Source organism: Cyanistes caeruleus, chromosome 9, assembly GCF_971803275.1.
Source record: "Cyanistes caeruleus chromosome 9, bCyaCae1.hap1.1, whole genome shotgun sequence".
Classification (NCBI taxonomy): Eukaryota; Metazoa; Chordata; class Aves; order Passeriformes; family Paridae; genus Cyanistes; species Cyanistes caeruleus.
In genome coordinates, this window is record NC_141709.1 from 28818956 (window position 1) to 28833005 (window position 14050).

At 37.4% G+C, this 14050-nt stretch overlaps 1 protein-coding gene across 43 annotated transcripts in view; it reads right to left on the bottom strand.

The window, feature by feature from the left end:
* EPS15 (epidermal growth factor receptor pathway substrate 15) overlaps positions 1-14050 on the bottom strand; it is a 65891-nt gene that overhangs the window by 18510 nt on the left and 33331 nt on the right. For all 43 annotated transcript variants that reach the window (XM_086842113.1, XM_086842111.1, XM_086842123.1 and 40 more), the window contains 4 exons: positions 12648-12793; positions 11704-11863; positions 8215-8300; positions 2847-2919 (listed from right to left, as the gene is read on the bottom strand). In XM_086842113.1, coding sequence (XP_086698239.1) covers positions 2847-2919; positions 8215-8300; positions 11704-11863; positions 12648-12793 — 465 coding nt within the window. The remainder of the gene's footprint in view (positions 1-2846; positions 2920-8214; positions 8301-11703; positions 11864-12647; positions 12794-14050) is intronic.

Here is a 14050-nt window from a genome sequence, read left to right on the forward strand (position 1 = left end):
TATATGTCAGTATACAGCAGTCAGACTTGGAAAAATACTGGTTATTTCTAACCCATGAGAGGAAAACCAGCACACACACACAAAAAGCTCTTAGAGCAGCTACTGACTTGGATAATTGGGACACTCTTGATCCATTCATTTTCACATGGCTTTGAAAAGCAAGGATCAGCTGACACTTAACACAAGCAGTGGAGGAAAAAAGTAACAGCTTAAAGAGACTTCAGCCTCCTTTTCTCTAAAGGAAGTAAGAATTCACATCCACATAAGCTAAATATAGACCACCTCCACTTTTGTCTGTCCTAGGCACAGCAGTAGAGAAGCACTGAAGAGAGCTAACTAAGCCTGATGGCTGCCAGAAGAGGAAAGAAGGAAAAAACTCAACCAAATCCAAAACCCGTGCTGGTTTTCCTTCACATATGCACCTAACCTCTCCAGAATTAAAACCTGGAGTAAATACAACACACAAAACTGGCTATAATACTCTAAGATGCCTCTTCATGAAGTAAACCAGACTCCAAATAATCTTCAAAGACCACCCTTCAGCAAAGAAGTAACATCTTAATGTTCAAGCACTGAATGAGGTTCTAAATGAAAACCACTGAGGTACTTGAGGTGTTACAAACTGGCATTCTGTTTGTAAAAGTAATCCTTGTATTAGATTTATGATCATTGTAACTCTTTATGCCAATATAGTGTAGGATAAGGAAAGGTTAGGAATCCATATTTCCATGGACAATGGATTTAATAGCTTGCCAGTCTGTCCTTCCCAAGACAATTCATGTGCTAGAAAATGTTAAACCTGCAAGAGGACAGAAAAGTATAACTTCACTCACTTTCTAATGGCATTGGTGCACTGCAACAGGGAAAATGAAAATCCAATTCTGAGGGATACTTGGTGCACCTAACTTTGAGGAAACACCCCTTAGTCTCTGCTACTAAAGAGCTGATACTCTAACAAGCACATTAAACCACATCAATATGCTATATCTTCCTTACAACTCTTTTTTTGCCTTTGCTTTTTAGTACCAATGTACACAGTATCAAAATTATTTTACAGAAGAAAAAACTGTCATTCTTTCCCTCCTCCTATACAAATCAGTTTGATTGATCACTGACCATGGCTTTATTTAAGATTACAAATAAGTCTGTGGAAGGAATTCTGGTATCAGAAACTGAATTGTCCTGCCACAAAGCTAGCTTAAGCAAGGAGGCAGGTTAGAGCAAACTGGTTTTGTAGACCATCTTTAGAAATGTCCTCATTAGAATAAAACCAGAAGAAAACACAAGGCAAAGACATCCTTAGTCCATCACATTATTCTCTGAAGTTCTAGAAAGTTTGTTGAAACATGGAGGTCCTCCACCAGTCAGAAATAGGAAAAGGTAAAGGGCTACCAGATTAAATAAATGCTGCAGCCATTTCCTGTTTGATCCTGGAGGTTTCTCGTTTTTCTGACACGCCAGTAAGAGATTGTTCCTTTTCTGCAGACTGACAGAACCCTGTAACTATATCTAACAAACACCTTGTGTGACCACTAACAGGTTAAAAACCTGAGACAGCTGCTCCCAACACAACTGCTCAGGATACAGAGACTATGGGGATTCTGTGATGCCACAGCCTATCAAACACACATGGATGACACTGTAACATTCAAGGTAAGGTTTTTATCAAGCTTAAAAACCTTTTGTGCAAAGGCACCAGAGAACTCAACCCTCATATGAACAAACACAGATTCCAGAAGACACCAACAAAATAATCTTGTGTGCAAAGCCAAGAATACCCCTGAGAATTCTGTGAAGAGTGGGAAAGGGAATCTGCAGGGTGGGGAGGGGAACGACTGTGGAGCACAGGCATGGGCAACTTCCACACGCATTCCTGCAGCTGCTGGAGCTGCTGCCAGCATGACCAACAGGCCAGCATCTGATTATCTCCTCAAAGGTCACACTATTAATTATCATCCAGACTCCTAGGATATTAAATATCCCTGCACAAAATTCACAACTCTTGTAACACATTAGCTCCTTTTCAGGCCAACTGAAATTGAAATGCCAAAATCTTGCATTATTTGCTCTTAAGTAAAGATTAAGAAAAACAATAGATTCTTAAAATAAATTTAAAAATAAATATAAGTGGTCAGTTATCACACTGAAGATTTTTTTTTAAACAGCAACTGAAAATGTAATGGAAATATTGCTTTGCAATATTTAATTCAGAGCTTGGCCAGTCTGTCAGCACTCTAAACACTGATGCTGACTGCATAATTTTTAACGTCTGCAAAACACTTGCAAATTTAAATCTTCAGATATTCAAAAAATTCAGTATCATCCTTTCAAATAAAAATCAACAGATTCCTTTTAAAATTCACTTATATTAAGGCAAAATTAACTTGAGGCAACATTTCTCCCCAGCTGGTAATTACTGCGCCTTTTAAGAAGCAGCCCTATATACAAGCCCTTTTAATTCAGCCACTTAAGTTTATTAATTAATTTACAGTGCTACAGTGTCCTCTTTAGTTTTAATTACACAGTAGATAGTCTTGCTTAAAAAAAAAAAAAAAAGAAAGAAAGATAGAAAGAAAAATCTATTCATTTGAAATATTTTTCATTTAAAACTCCATGCATGCTATATATCCTATAGGGGCTTGCACATTATATAAACATACACACCTACACAAGCCCAAAATTATGTAGAAAATACATTTCAAAGTACATTCTTTTTCTTAGCCACCAATCTTTTTTTCTTTTTACTGACAAGTGATGTGATCTAAAGACTCAGTAATCCCACTGTCATTAAAACAGCACATGGTGCAATATCAGGTGTCTGAACAATAAATTATTATTTTATTTACCTGGACTTCACTTGTCCTCTGCTTGATGGCATCTTCTTTCTCCTTCAGGTCTTGCTCTACATTATTCTTTTCCCTGGAAGACCAGCAAACAATGCAAGAATACTTAAGAACATCAGCTACAGCAGGTACCGTTATCCAGCCCCCTAAGCCTGTATCTCTCTTTAAATACATAGTGAAACATTAAACACAAAAGATGTGAAGGATTTCTGCTTTCCAAATTATTTACAAGACAGAAGCCCACATAAGTGTTCTACATAAACCCCCTTGTCTTTCCACCAACTGCACTCCAGTGATAAGAATGGCTCAAAAATGGAAGGGGGCGGGAGGCAGAAATCAATGAAATACTGTCTCCAGTGATCTCACTGTTGCTATGGAGCACTTGTCTAATGAAAACTGCTAGGAAAAGTGGGAGGGATTGCATCAGATTCCATCTATTAACCCCTGCAAACACAGCAATGCCTGTGCCCACAGCAGCCAGGGAACACTCCCACAGGCCAATAGAGCCATTAATGCCCTTTGCCTGTCAGATTTTGGACCTGTCTGTTGGGAAGCTCAGGCAGGAGCAGGAAGGTTGGCCTGGCTTGCTGGAATCACGATCTGCTCAGACACTCCACATGGAGTGATTTGCTGTGTCATATCAAGCCTGCCTCTACAGACATTTATTTAAGTTTAAGTGACTGCTGATAACAGGGGAATTATTACCAATAAATTATCATCAGTCAGATGTAACAATAGCTTTAAGGGAAAAATCCCACAGAACTCAGAAGTGTTACTGTTACAAAAAAAATCATGAGTGTTTCTCTCTAGACAGCATATGGAATCTTTTCTCCTTTCACAGATGCAGAAAAACATTAAGCATTACAGTTTTTACACAATCTTCTACAGATATTTACTTTATTTACAGGACTCTGTTAATAAACCAACAAACACACTGAAGCTAGAATTTTAACAATAAACCTAACATTTCTAAATGAAATGCTAGAGTGAAAAGCTATTAAGTTGTATTACTGATATAAACCGAAATTAAGAATCTTCATAGTTTAACAGCAGCAGATTGTTAATCAATCTAAAACTATTTATTTGTTTACTCTTATTTGATACAGAAGAAAGTATTTCTGTGTTGAAGTAAACAGGTCTACTCTAAGATCTCTTTACTCAAGCTGAGAAAGTTTTGTTTACTGCTAAACCACACACAATGGAAAATAAAAAGAACCCAGATGTCAGATCTTAAATGAACATTTGCTCTGACAAATAATTACTATAGGTTATCTTCTGCTATTATTTTTCTCATTATGTGATTCAAGAGCAACTTCCTGATTATGCCCGAAGGGGACATTTAAATGGAAGGAAAAGAAAAGATGTGGAAAGAGGAATTCTGAAGACCAAGGCTATTTATTCTGTTAAGTGTGATCCTTCAACTTTCATAAAATTCCTCACTCTCCATTCATCAGAAACTGGAAGTTCTAAAAAAACCTTTACCTTTTCAATCAAAGCTACAGCAAGCTCCTCTAGCTCAATAAGCATCTGTAGCATAGTTGTACTCAGCTATTTAAAGCACTGCAACACAGGCTTGAAACAAGCTCTGTTGCTTTGGCTTCCTTACCTTTCCATGAACAAAGGTCTCAATAAAGCACTTCTAAAGATCTCTGTACAAATCAGGCTGAAAAATACCTCCAAGCCCTCTAACACCCATCATGCACAGCAAACATTCATTTATATTCTTCCTGACTGATGATAAAAGAGGGTAGAAAAACAAATACTTGTTTTTTTTCCTGATGGGGCAGGAAAACTGAGCAAGAAATAGAACTGCAAGCAGGTGTGTGTGGTCAATATAGAGCCTTTCCACATTACTGTCACTGATGTGCCTAGGACTGTCAGAGATGCAGATCACTCCCTTTGTATTTCAGCACAAGCCAGGTACCTCAATCCTTGCAATCTGGACTAAGCAACAGGATATAACACCCACCCACTGGCACTTCCATGAGCCAAATCACAGCACAAACAATGAATTGGAAAGAATCAAGTGAAAGAAGTATTGTCAGGCAGAACAAGAAAAGCTTAGGCAGCAGTCTCAGGCAAAAGAAAACAAGCTGAGTGTATATAGTCTGCACATAACACATCCCCTCCTCCCCCCAGAAATGTCTCTTTGTTTCAAAGAAAAGACAACGCAGACCCACTAATTCACCAATTCTTCTGAATGCCTCTATTTCTTTTACAAACTATCTTGCTATGCCCCTGTAGGAATACTCAGCAACTGAAAGAACCAAAAACAAGTAACAAAATTGATTTACTGGATATGACAGATTTCCTGGATCATAAAGTCCCTTAACTACATCCAAAAAACAGCCCAAAAAGAACTGTGGTCTTGCCAACAAAGGACACTTGTAACCAATTCAAGTCCATTTTTGAAAGCAATACAATTTCCCTATGCATTTTAATAGGTCAGGAGAACCTCATATCAAATAAACTAAAAGCAATGACTAATAGATGGTTTCTCCCATACAGATGCTTCATGCTTTACTAAATCCCTAAATTTAATACTAATTTGTGAATGGAGTAATTTATCAATGGGAGTCAGCACACTGCAAATATCTGTCATAGCTGAGAACTGCAAAGTCCCCATGTCAGCAGAGGTGCTCAAGCCAAACATTCAACCCTGGCCAGGCTGAATCACCTTAGATACAAAAGCAAAAAAATCACAGCTCTTTTCCATAATAAGATGATGACTACTCACAGAGCTGGTAGGATTATCTACACTCATAGCTGCCCAATATTTCTTATTTTCACATTCATCTGTAGTTTTGGGAATTCCTAATATAGTAGTACTTTAATTTGGCAATACTAGAAAATATGCCAAGGGTTTGCCTTGTTTCTTCTAACATTTGTTACTCACAACCTCTTCTGCTGCAACAGTTCAACTACTTCCAAACCAGAGGTTGAGAAGAAATTATTCATCCTACATTAAAGTTCTTTGCTTTGCTAAGTGATGTAGATGTCTGAAATTTGAAACAAAGATTTGATGCAAGTGTATGGCAGGGAGAGATTGTCCTGTTTTTCTGGGGGACGTTTTGCTTTTTCACTGCTATTGAGAGACCACTTTACCAGCTTTATGGTTCTTTTAACCTGATTTATAATTAAAGATAATTTAAATGTTGCTACCCATCATATGTGAAAGATGACATCTCTGGTGAGATATCCCAAGTTAAGCCCAACTACTGTTTATGTTTAGAGAGCAATGTAGTGTCAGTAAAGTTTGAAGAAATTCTGTGAATTTGTGGGCCGTAACTAATTTTGAAAGCAACAAAACAAAGCTGGGTTTGTTGGTGAAGAAAAAGGTTTTACGGCTCAAAAAAGAATATTATGAACATCTGGCCCAGCCTCCCACCATGCTGATCAAGAAAAGCTTCAAATAGCTTTCTAAAAATACAGTGCAACTGAAAGAGAATTTAGAGACAGCAGTGTTACCAGGCTCAAAATGGTGCAGGTTCCACAATGTCCCAAGGCAAATCATTCCCCCCATCAGAGGGGTATTATCCTCCCTATTAATTGTTCTGCAGTTTATTCTTGATTGATCCTCAGCCTCAACTTCCTGACACTGTATTTATCAAATTAATAATAACAAAGCTATGGGTCACTAGATGTCTTTCCCACACAAACTGCTGAGCCACAAAGACATCACCTCTGTATTCTTTGCTCAGTCTCTCCAAAAGCTGTTTTCCACATATTGTCATTCTTTTGGCCATTTCCTCTCCTGCCTTTTTTTTCCTGAAGTGCGCTTCAAAAATAGATTCAAATTCTATTAGTGGATCTCAAAAATGCAGCACTTGGACACTTCTCAATGGAATCAGAGACTAGAATTCTTATATATTGACTCCAACAGCTGAATAATCTGTCTTGTTAAATAATGAATAAAAATAACTTCAGTTTAAATTACATTTTTATATGACAACTATCAAGTCTGAAAGTGTACTTCGCCAGTTGTAATAGAAATGTGGATTTACCAAAGATTAAAAATTTCCTACCTTTAGCACATTGTTAATACCATTCTGTTCTGAACCTCTAAATCATATCAATTTCCCCTTTCTAAAAACAAATACACACTAAGAGTTGCCCCTAACCTATCTTCAACAATCTAGTATTCAATTTTTCAATAATTGTCAATGTATATTTGCCCTTTAAGAAATGGAAGTAGTGACTTTTTAATGGTTCCTTCATACCTCACAGTAAGAAAAGAAAACCAGACTCAAACGGCCTGGCTTGCATGTTAGGCTGCAAGCCCACCTACTGAAAACCAACTTCATCTAAAAATTCATGTCAGCCAACAATTTATTTCCCTCTAAGATACCAACAGTAAATATACACAGTTGCAAATCCTATTTCAGGTTAATAAATATGAGTGTCCAAAACTGGAATTAATATGACCTGAAGAACAGTGCAGGCAGAGCAGGGAGAAGCAAGGAGGCAGTGGGAGTAATAAGAGAGAGTAAGCAAGCGAAGTGAAAAAATATTTATGCATTTAGGAAACAGACTGTGCTCTGACACACTGCCAAGTTAAATCATTCCCACAAGTGACATGAATTAGAGAGGCAGATTTCATCATGACAAAGCACCTGCACTTAAAAAATAGGAGCATTTACTGTTCCTAATAGAATTTTCAGTAGATTTATGATAGTAACAAGAAAAACACTGAAGAAAAATACTTGCTGTCTCAAGAGCATGACCAACACCATAGAAAATATATTAATTTGATTTTCTTGAACACCTGAAGTTGTCTTCATTACCTCAGAAATAATTAATGGACCCAAGAGTCTGCAGACATCAAAATAATTTTTCTCAGTCCAGCAGTTTATTTTATTATATGAGAGGCATGCCCATCTTTGCCTTCATCAAAACCCTAGCAGAGATTCATGCACAGCTTCCCACACCCTATCCTGCATACTTACTGATCTTTTCTATCTTACTTCTCTTACTACCACCAAAAACAAGTCCTTGGAATGCCCTCTACAAATAAAAGACAACTGACACCATTTATATATGGTTCCAGCAGACTAAGGATTTGCTCCATTCACATCTGCCAATAAAGATGAACAATGGAGAATATTTCCATGTTGGGTTGCTGAGATACACACCTCTCTGAAACACATCCTGAACGCAGGAGGGACAGACCCTTCACAGTCCTGCTGTCATTAAAGGCACTCATGTGAGTGAACAGAGAGCAGCAGTGTCACACTGTACTACAGACATGCTGACCCTTTACTTAGCAGAGCATTACCACCTGCTCTTCTCTCATGCACTGGACTGTTTTCTAAAGAACAATACATAGCACAACTGAATCCAAGGCAACTCTGGCTATTCCTCCCTTACGTACCTCTGCAGGTCCACAATTTCATTGTTTAATGTATCAAGTTCTTTAATTGCAGAAAAATCTGCTACAGAATTCGGTACTTGAGTATTCTGAAAGATAAAAAATAAACACTGTTAGTCTAGAGTTTATGCTGTTCAACTACTACATTACTTTACTTTTTGTGGCAACATGAGCTATCCTCTTGTAACAACTGCTGGTAGCATTTTATTTCAAACCTTCAATCTTAGAAACCCCAAAAGAGCACAGATGCTGTATGAGCAGAACACAACATACAGCCAAAGCAAGGAGACAGCTCAATTCTAAGAGAGTTTGACTCCTGCACACCCTTGAAGAACCCTTCCACAAAAGCACAGGACTACCTAAACATAGAAAAAAACATACAATCTTGTTCTAAAATCAGACTTATCTTTCAGCTAATATTTAGGTGGTTTCCTAGTGTTCATTTGAGAGAGGTTTGCTTACTACTTTTGTATTTCTTCACCTTGGTGATCCTTATGTTGACACTGATTTGCAGGCTTTAAGCAATACTGAGCTGATTTAACAGAACCTCAAGATACTCAATGAAACTTTGATAATACGAAGTCATATGATAACTTACACCCATGAGCTCCCATTTACTTAATGTCTTTATGAGACAACGACTGTAATACAAACGATTTGTTTCAAAAAAAGTACACATAAATGGATACAGAACAAAAGCTGAAGACAGAAATTACAAATGCTGTACTTCTGTGCCTTGTCACAACATGAACATGCTTAGAAAGCAACAGCCGTTGTAGCTACATCCTATAAATACATCAGTTCCTTCAAGTCTTGAATAAAGTCATCCAGGACAAACATAACATTCTGAGGACAGGTATATAAATGTAATTAAAAAAGGCAAGTGATCCCCCAAAATAATACAGAAGTTTTTAGATGCTTAAGTTTCTCTACAGATAAATCAAGATGCTATTAACCATGTGTTTATTCAAACTGATACTGTGGGGAAATTAAAAAAACAAGAGCCATGAACACCTAAACTGTGAGCACACTGTGGCTGAGAGTATTATTCAGCAAAGCTATGGACTATTCATGCATATTTTACTAGCACAAATGGTATAAACTGAGAACTTAAAAAAACAACAACAAAAAAACCAAAACAAACAAATAAACAAAAACTGCACACAAAGAAACCCTATAACCATACAACTATTCTTAAACTGCTTAGTGTACAGCTTCTCAAATGGGCAAACTAGCTATGATGTTCAACCCTGTCCTACAGGAATTACTCAGGAGTTTTGCAGAGTTGATCATTGTATTCCAATGGGGGTTTTTACTTCTCCTAGGACAAGGATAGAAGGAACATGTGGAAATATTAGCTGCAAGAATTTTTTTTTTTCCAGGCCTCCTCCTTTCACCAGTTAAAGAAATTCCGCATACTAATGCCAGCATCTACCTTGAGGAAAATGTAGCTCAATCCTATTTTCAATTGTTCAGGAGAACTGGTGGGGGGCAGGAATATAAAAGCCAACATCTTTTAGCTTCAATATACATATTAACAAGGACAAGTTAGAACCACAGGCTGCCATTACTAGACTGTGACATGCATGTAAAACAGCACCTCCAGTTTTAAACTCAAAGTCATAGTAAAAGGAAATTTCCATCAAAATTCTTTGAGAGGACCTTACATAAAAGTTTAATTTTTATGGCTTGTCATGCAAGTGATGACTACAAACAGTTCTAGGTAAAGAAACACAGCAACAATGGAATACCATTTTACTTACTGACTGATATTTCTGCTATCACCTTTGTACAGAACAACTCAGAAGACGAAGCCTAAGTTCATGTTTTGGGTTTTTTTTAACCATGTAAGCCACTCCACATCAAGAAAACCAGCAAAAAGCCTGTCTCTGCCTAGTGACTCAATCCTTTGAGTTCAAATTTTGAGCAATAATCTTGGACAAAAAAGTTCTTTCATATAAACAAGACAACACCTCTTTTGAAAAAGCTCAAAATGAGCTGGAGGTTCAGCTCAATTTAGTAAAAAAACCTCTTGTTAAGGATTTACAGAGCTAATTGAAAGCTAACTTACCTTCTTACACAATATTCTTACTCATCACGTAAGTTAGTAATGAAAAAAAAAACACACTGATGTCTTTGAGAGTTTTATAAAATCAACTTACATCCACAGAACAGCATTAACCAACACTGAGCTCATCTAATGCTTTCTAATCACTAAATTTTCTGTGATATCTTCAGAAAACTCATGGGTATTAATCCTAATGACAACTGCCAAATGCCACACTGGGCTACTACTACTCTGTCACCACTTCCCCTGCAGTTTCACCAGGAAGACACAGCATTTTCTCTTTACAGTTTAAGCAGCCAACAGGAACAGCCCCAGAAGTCTGGGCTCACGGGAGAACCTTGGGGTCATTCTGGATTAACAAGACTGTAATCAGCAGAACTTGAGACTGCTAAACACAGTGACACTTGAGAGAAATGCTGAGCTAATTCATGCCTATGTGAGAGTCTTAGAAGGATGTTCATTATTAAACCAACAGACAGTAAATATTAGAAAAGCAAAGTTTCTCTAACCTTGAGAAAGCAGAGTTAACAAACTGACAGAATAATAAGGATGAAAAGCAGAGTGGTGCAGAATGGAAAAAAGAGTCCAAACTAGAAAAGAGACATAGAAAGGAAAGCAAACATACAAAAAAGATTAGTAGAGTTGCAAATAAAGCAATTACTTTTTAAAAACAGAATGTAAAAACTAATTAGATACCAGTTACAGAAACTCAAAAAAGTAGTGTCAAATTTTGAGTTTCATTTTTCCAGGTGTGAATTTTTCATTCTGTTTAAGAAAGTTGTAGAATTAGGTCAATGTATTGCACAACCAAGAAAAGGTAACTCACATCAGACTTCATGATGTGTAAAACACATTAGAATTTGTGATGACCTCTACCATTTTGATAGCTACAAATTGAACAGCTGAGGTACAGCTCACTGCTGGATTAAGATAGATGACAGCCAATAGACTATGAAGATATCTAAATGATCTGTGAGTTATAAAAAGCAGGGCCATTTACTTTTAAAACTTGAAATAACTCTTAACTTTTAGTTTACATTGTTTCCAAATGTATTAAAAAAAGATTGATGTAAAAAAGGTAACTGAATACATTAGGAGAAAAGCAATGAACTTGTGCATGTCACTTCAGATAGAAACTCAAATTTCTTTAAATTGGCAGCAGAAGGATTATTCTTTCAAAAGAGAAAATAATGCTTTCCCAACATAAGATCTCTTTGCTTGGTTGGCAGGTGTAATAAATGATAGCTTCATTTTGAAATATGGATGGAAGTTTTTTGTCAATTCTTTGCACCTAAGTTTTGTTTTCTTCCTGATATTATGATAAATTTAAGGTATGCCAGCACTTGATGTTGCTTCCTGCGCAGCCTTTGAAATTAACATTATTTGTTTGAGATTTACACCGCAAATGCCGAACCCATCCTTACCTTCTGTACACTGACACCCCTGTCTGAAGGTGGAATCATCTCTGGAGTCAGAGCCTGAGGTGGATCAATGCCCTTTGTTAACTTCTGATTAATTAAATAGAAAGCCAAAGCAAACTGTTCCTTTGAAAGCTTCCCGCAGTCCTTGGTGTCACAGAGAGCCCTGTACAGAGATGCACATGAAATAAAAATATCCTCATTCTTCCAATACAGCCCTATTTAGTGTAGTTGCTGTCATTTACAAATGTGAAAATTGCTAGGGTGTATCTTGTTTTCTAAAACAAAATAGACACAAGAAACAACACGCAAACACACACAGCCACTTTCACTTTGCATGTTGAGACCCTCAGCTGTGCTCTTGTAAAAAGCACAATCAAGGCTGTAGGTCACTAGCAACACCTTCAGAACCAACACCAACACAAGTTTATTTACATTTTCCTGATTTTCCTAAATCAGCAGTTGTGTTAACCATAACTTGGGAAAAAAAACAGTTGTTTCTATCACAGCAGCCTGCAACAGCCCATAGCAGGGAAAGAATTAAAAAAGCAGTGAGTGTAATGAAGGCATTGCTGTAATGAATAATGCTAAATGAACACATAGGTGTAAGGAAAGACATAGAATGAGATGGGACATAAATTTTGCATGCTAACAGTTTTATAGAAACCATTTCCTTTCCCAGTATATGGGTAGAATCAGTGATCAGACACCTGCAATTATGTGATGTCTTAAATACACAGGGATGGCTGAAGTGCAGTATTTGTATCAATCTATGTTCAGGCATAAACCTGATTTCCACCCATTTCTGTCCCAGAGCAGAAGCAAGTTATCACTGATTATACAAAGGCCATGCTATCATATACAGAAATGTCACTTTCAGAAATGTCAGCAGAGCAAGAAGTGAGAACTATGCCATCATCTACACAGCTGTCACAGGGAAAAAAACCTACCAGATATGTGCAAGGAGAGCAGAAGGCAGCCCTGTTTTCAGGAATAGTTCTCTGGCTTCCACACCTGACACAAATCCATCCATGTCCTTGTCAGTTTTCACAAAGATCTCATCGTACTTAATTTTGTCTGCAGGCGATACAACCCACTGAAGGGGGGGTGAGGATGGAAGGGAAAAAACCAAAACCACAATACTAAGATACAGGCAAATTCTGTTTCCAGTTCAGACTTACATAATTCAAGGACTACAGCACAGATTTTAACAAAGTGATACAGGTGCCTAGTTCATGAACCTGTTTTATCCTCCTAAATAGATATGCAGAGGTCCTCAAGCAACTGCAAAAGTAGAAGTGAAGTGTTTCCCTCAGTGAAGCACCCAGGCTGCTTGGAGCTGCTCTGCCCCTTTGCCTATGCAACAAAGGCATTCCTTGGAGCCTGAATCTCCTTCCTCATCACTGTGCCCCGCCACAGTCCTGCTGATTGGCTCTGTCAATTCTGTTCCCCTTTACACAGCTGGGAACCTTTAGCTGGAGAGACCAGGGAGCTGCTCAAGTCTATTGTTAATAGCTGGGCACATTCTAAGTTGAAGAATTTACATCTGAACAAGGTAAAGATGGGAATTAGAGCCACTTCTGTTACTTGAGCAATTTTTCACAACACTCAGCTAATATAAAGTTATCTGGAGTTTTTTTGAGTGAAAATTGCTGCAAGTGCATGTATGGATGCTAATTAATTTCAGTGCACACAGACAATTAACAGATAACTCCCAAATGGTGCTGTATACAAACTCACCCAGAATGGCACTGTTCTGCAATACATGCAGCAAGACTTACCCTCAGGCAAAGAAATTTCCAGATTAAAGCCTTGGCACCTCCAAAATTAAGATGCCATTTCTTACTGATTACTCAAATAAGGGTACCCAAATGTCCAAGCTGCACCTGATGCATTAAGTACCACAGTTCTGACTTTAAATACCCTTAGCAATTTTTTTTTTCTTATTTTGAATACAACAAGTTATATTTAAGCTACTTGGAAAGACATTTCCCAACTTCTCACTGCAAAATGATGAGGAGTAAATAAGATGCCTGGGTAGGGTAAGAGGCACCAAGTTGTCTAATAATCACATTCAGAACAAAAATCAAATCTCTTGTGTCTAGGTGGATATGCTGGACCTTTTGTTTCTTTTTCCCATTGCTTGCATTTATCAATTCCATTTTAATTCATGTCTTTTCCAAATTGCACAGATGCACACACATACATGACTGCCATAATCTGTTTTAAGAATGTGTTCATATTCCAAACAGTCGTAGATGTGTACCTGGACCACTATTTTTATTCTGAGCTTGAAATAATTTGTTTCAAAAATATCTTCAAAATCTGTATTAAACAATATTCTTTTATCCAA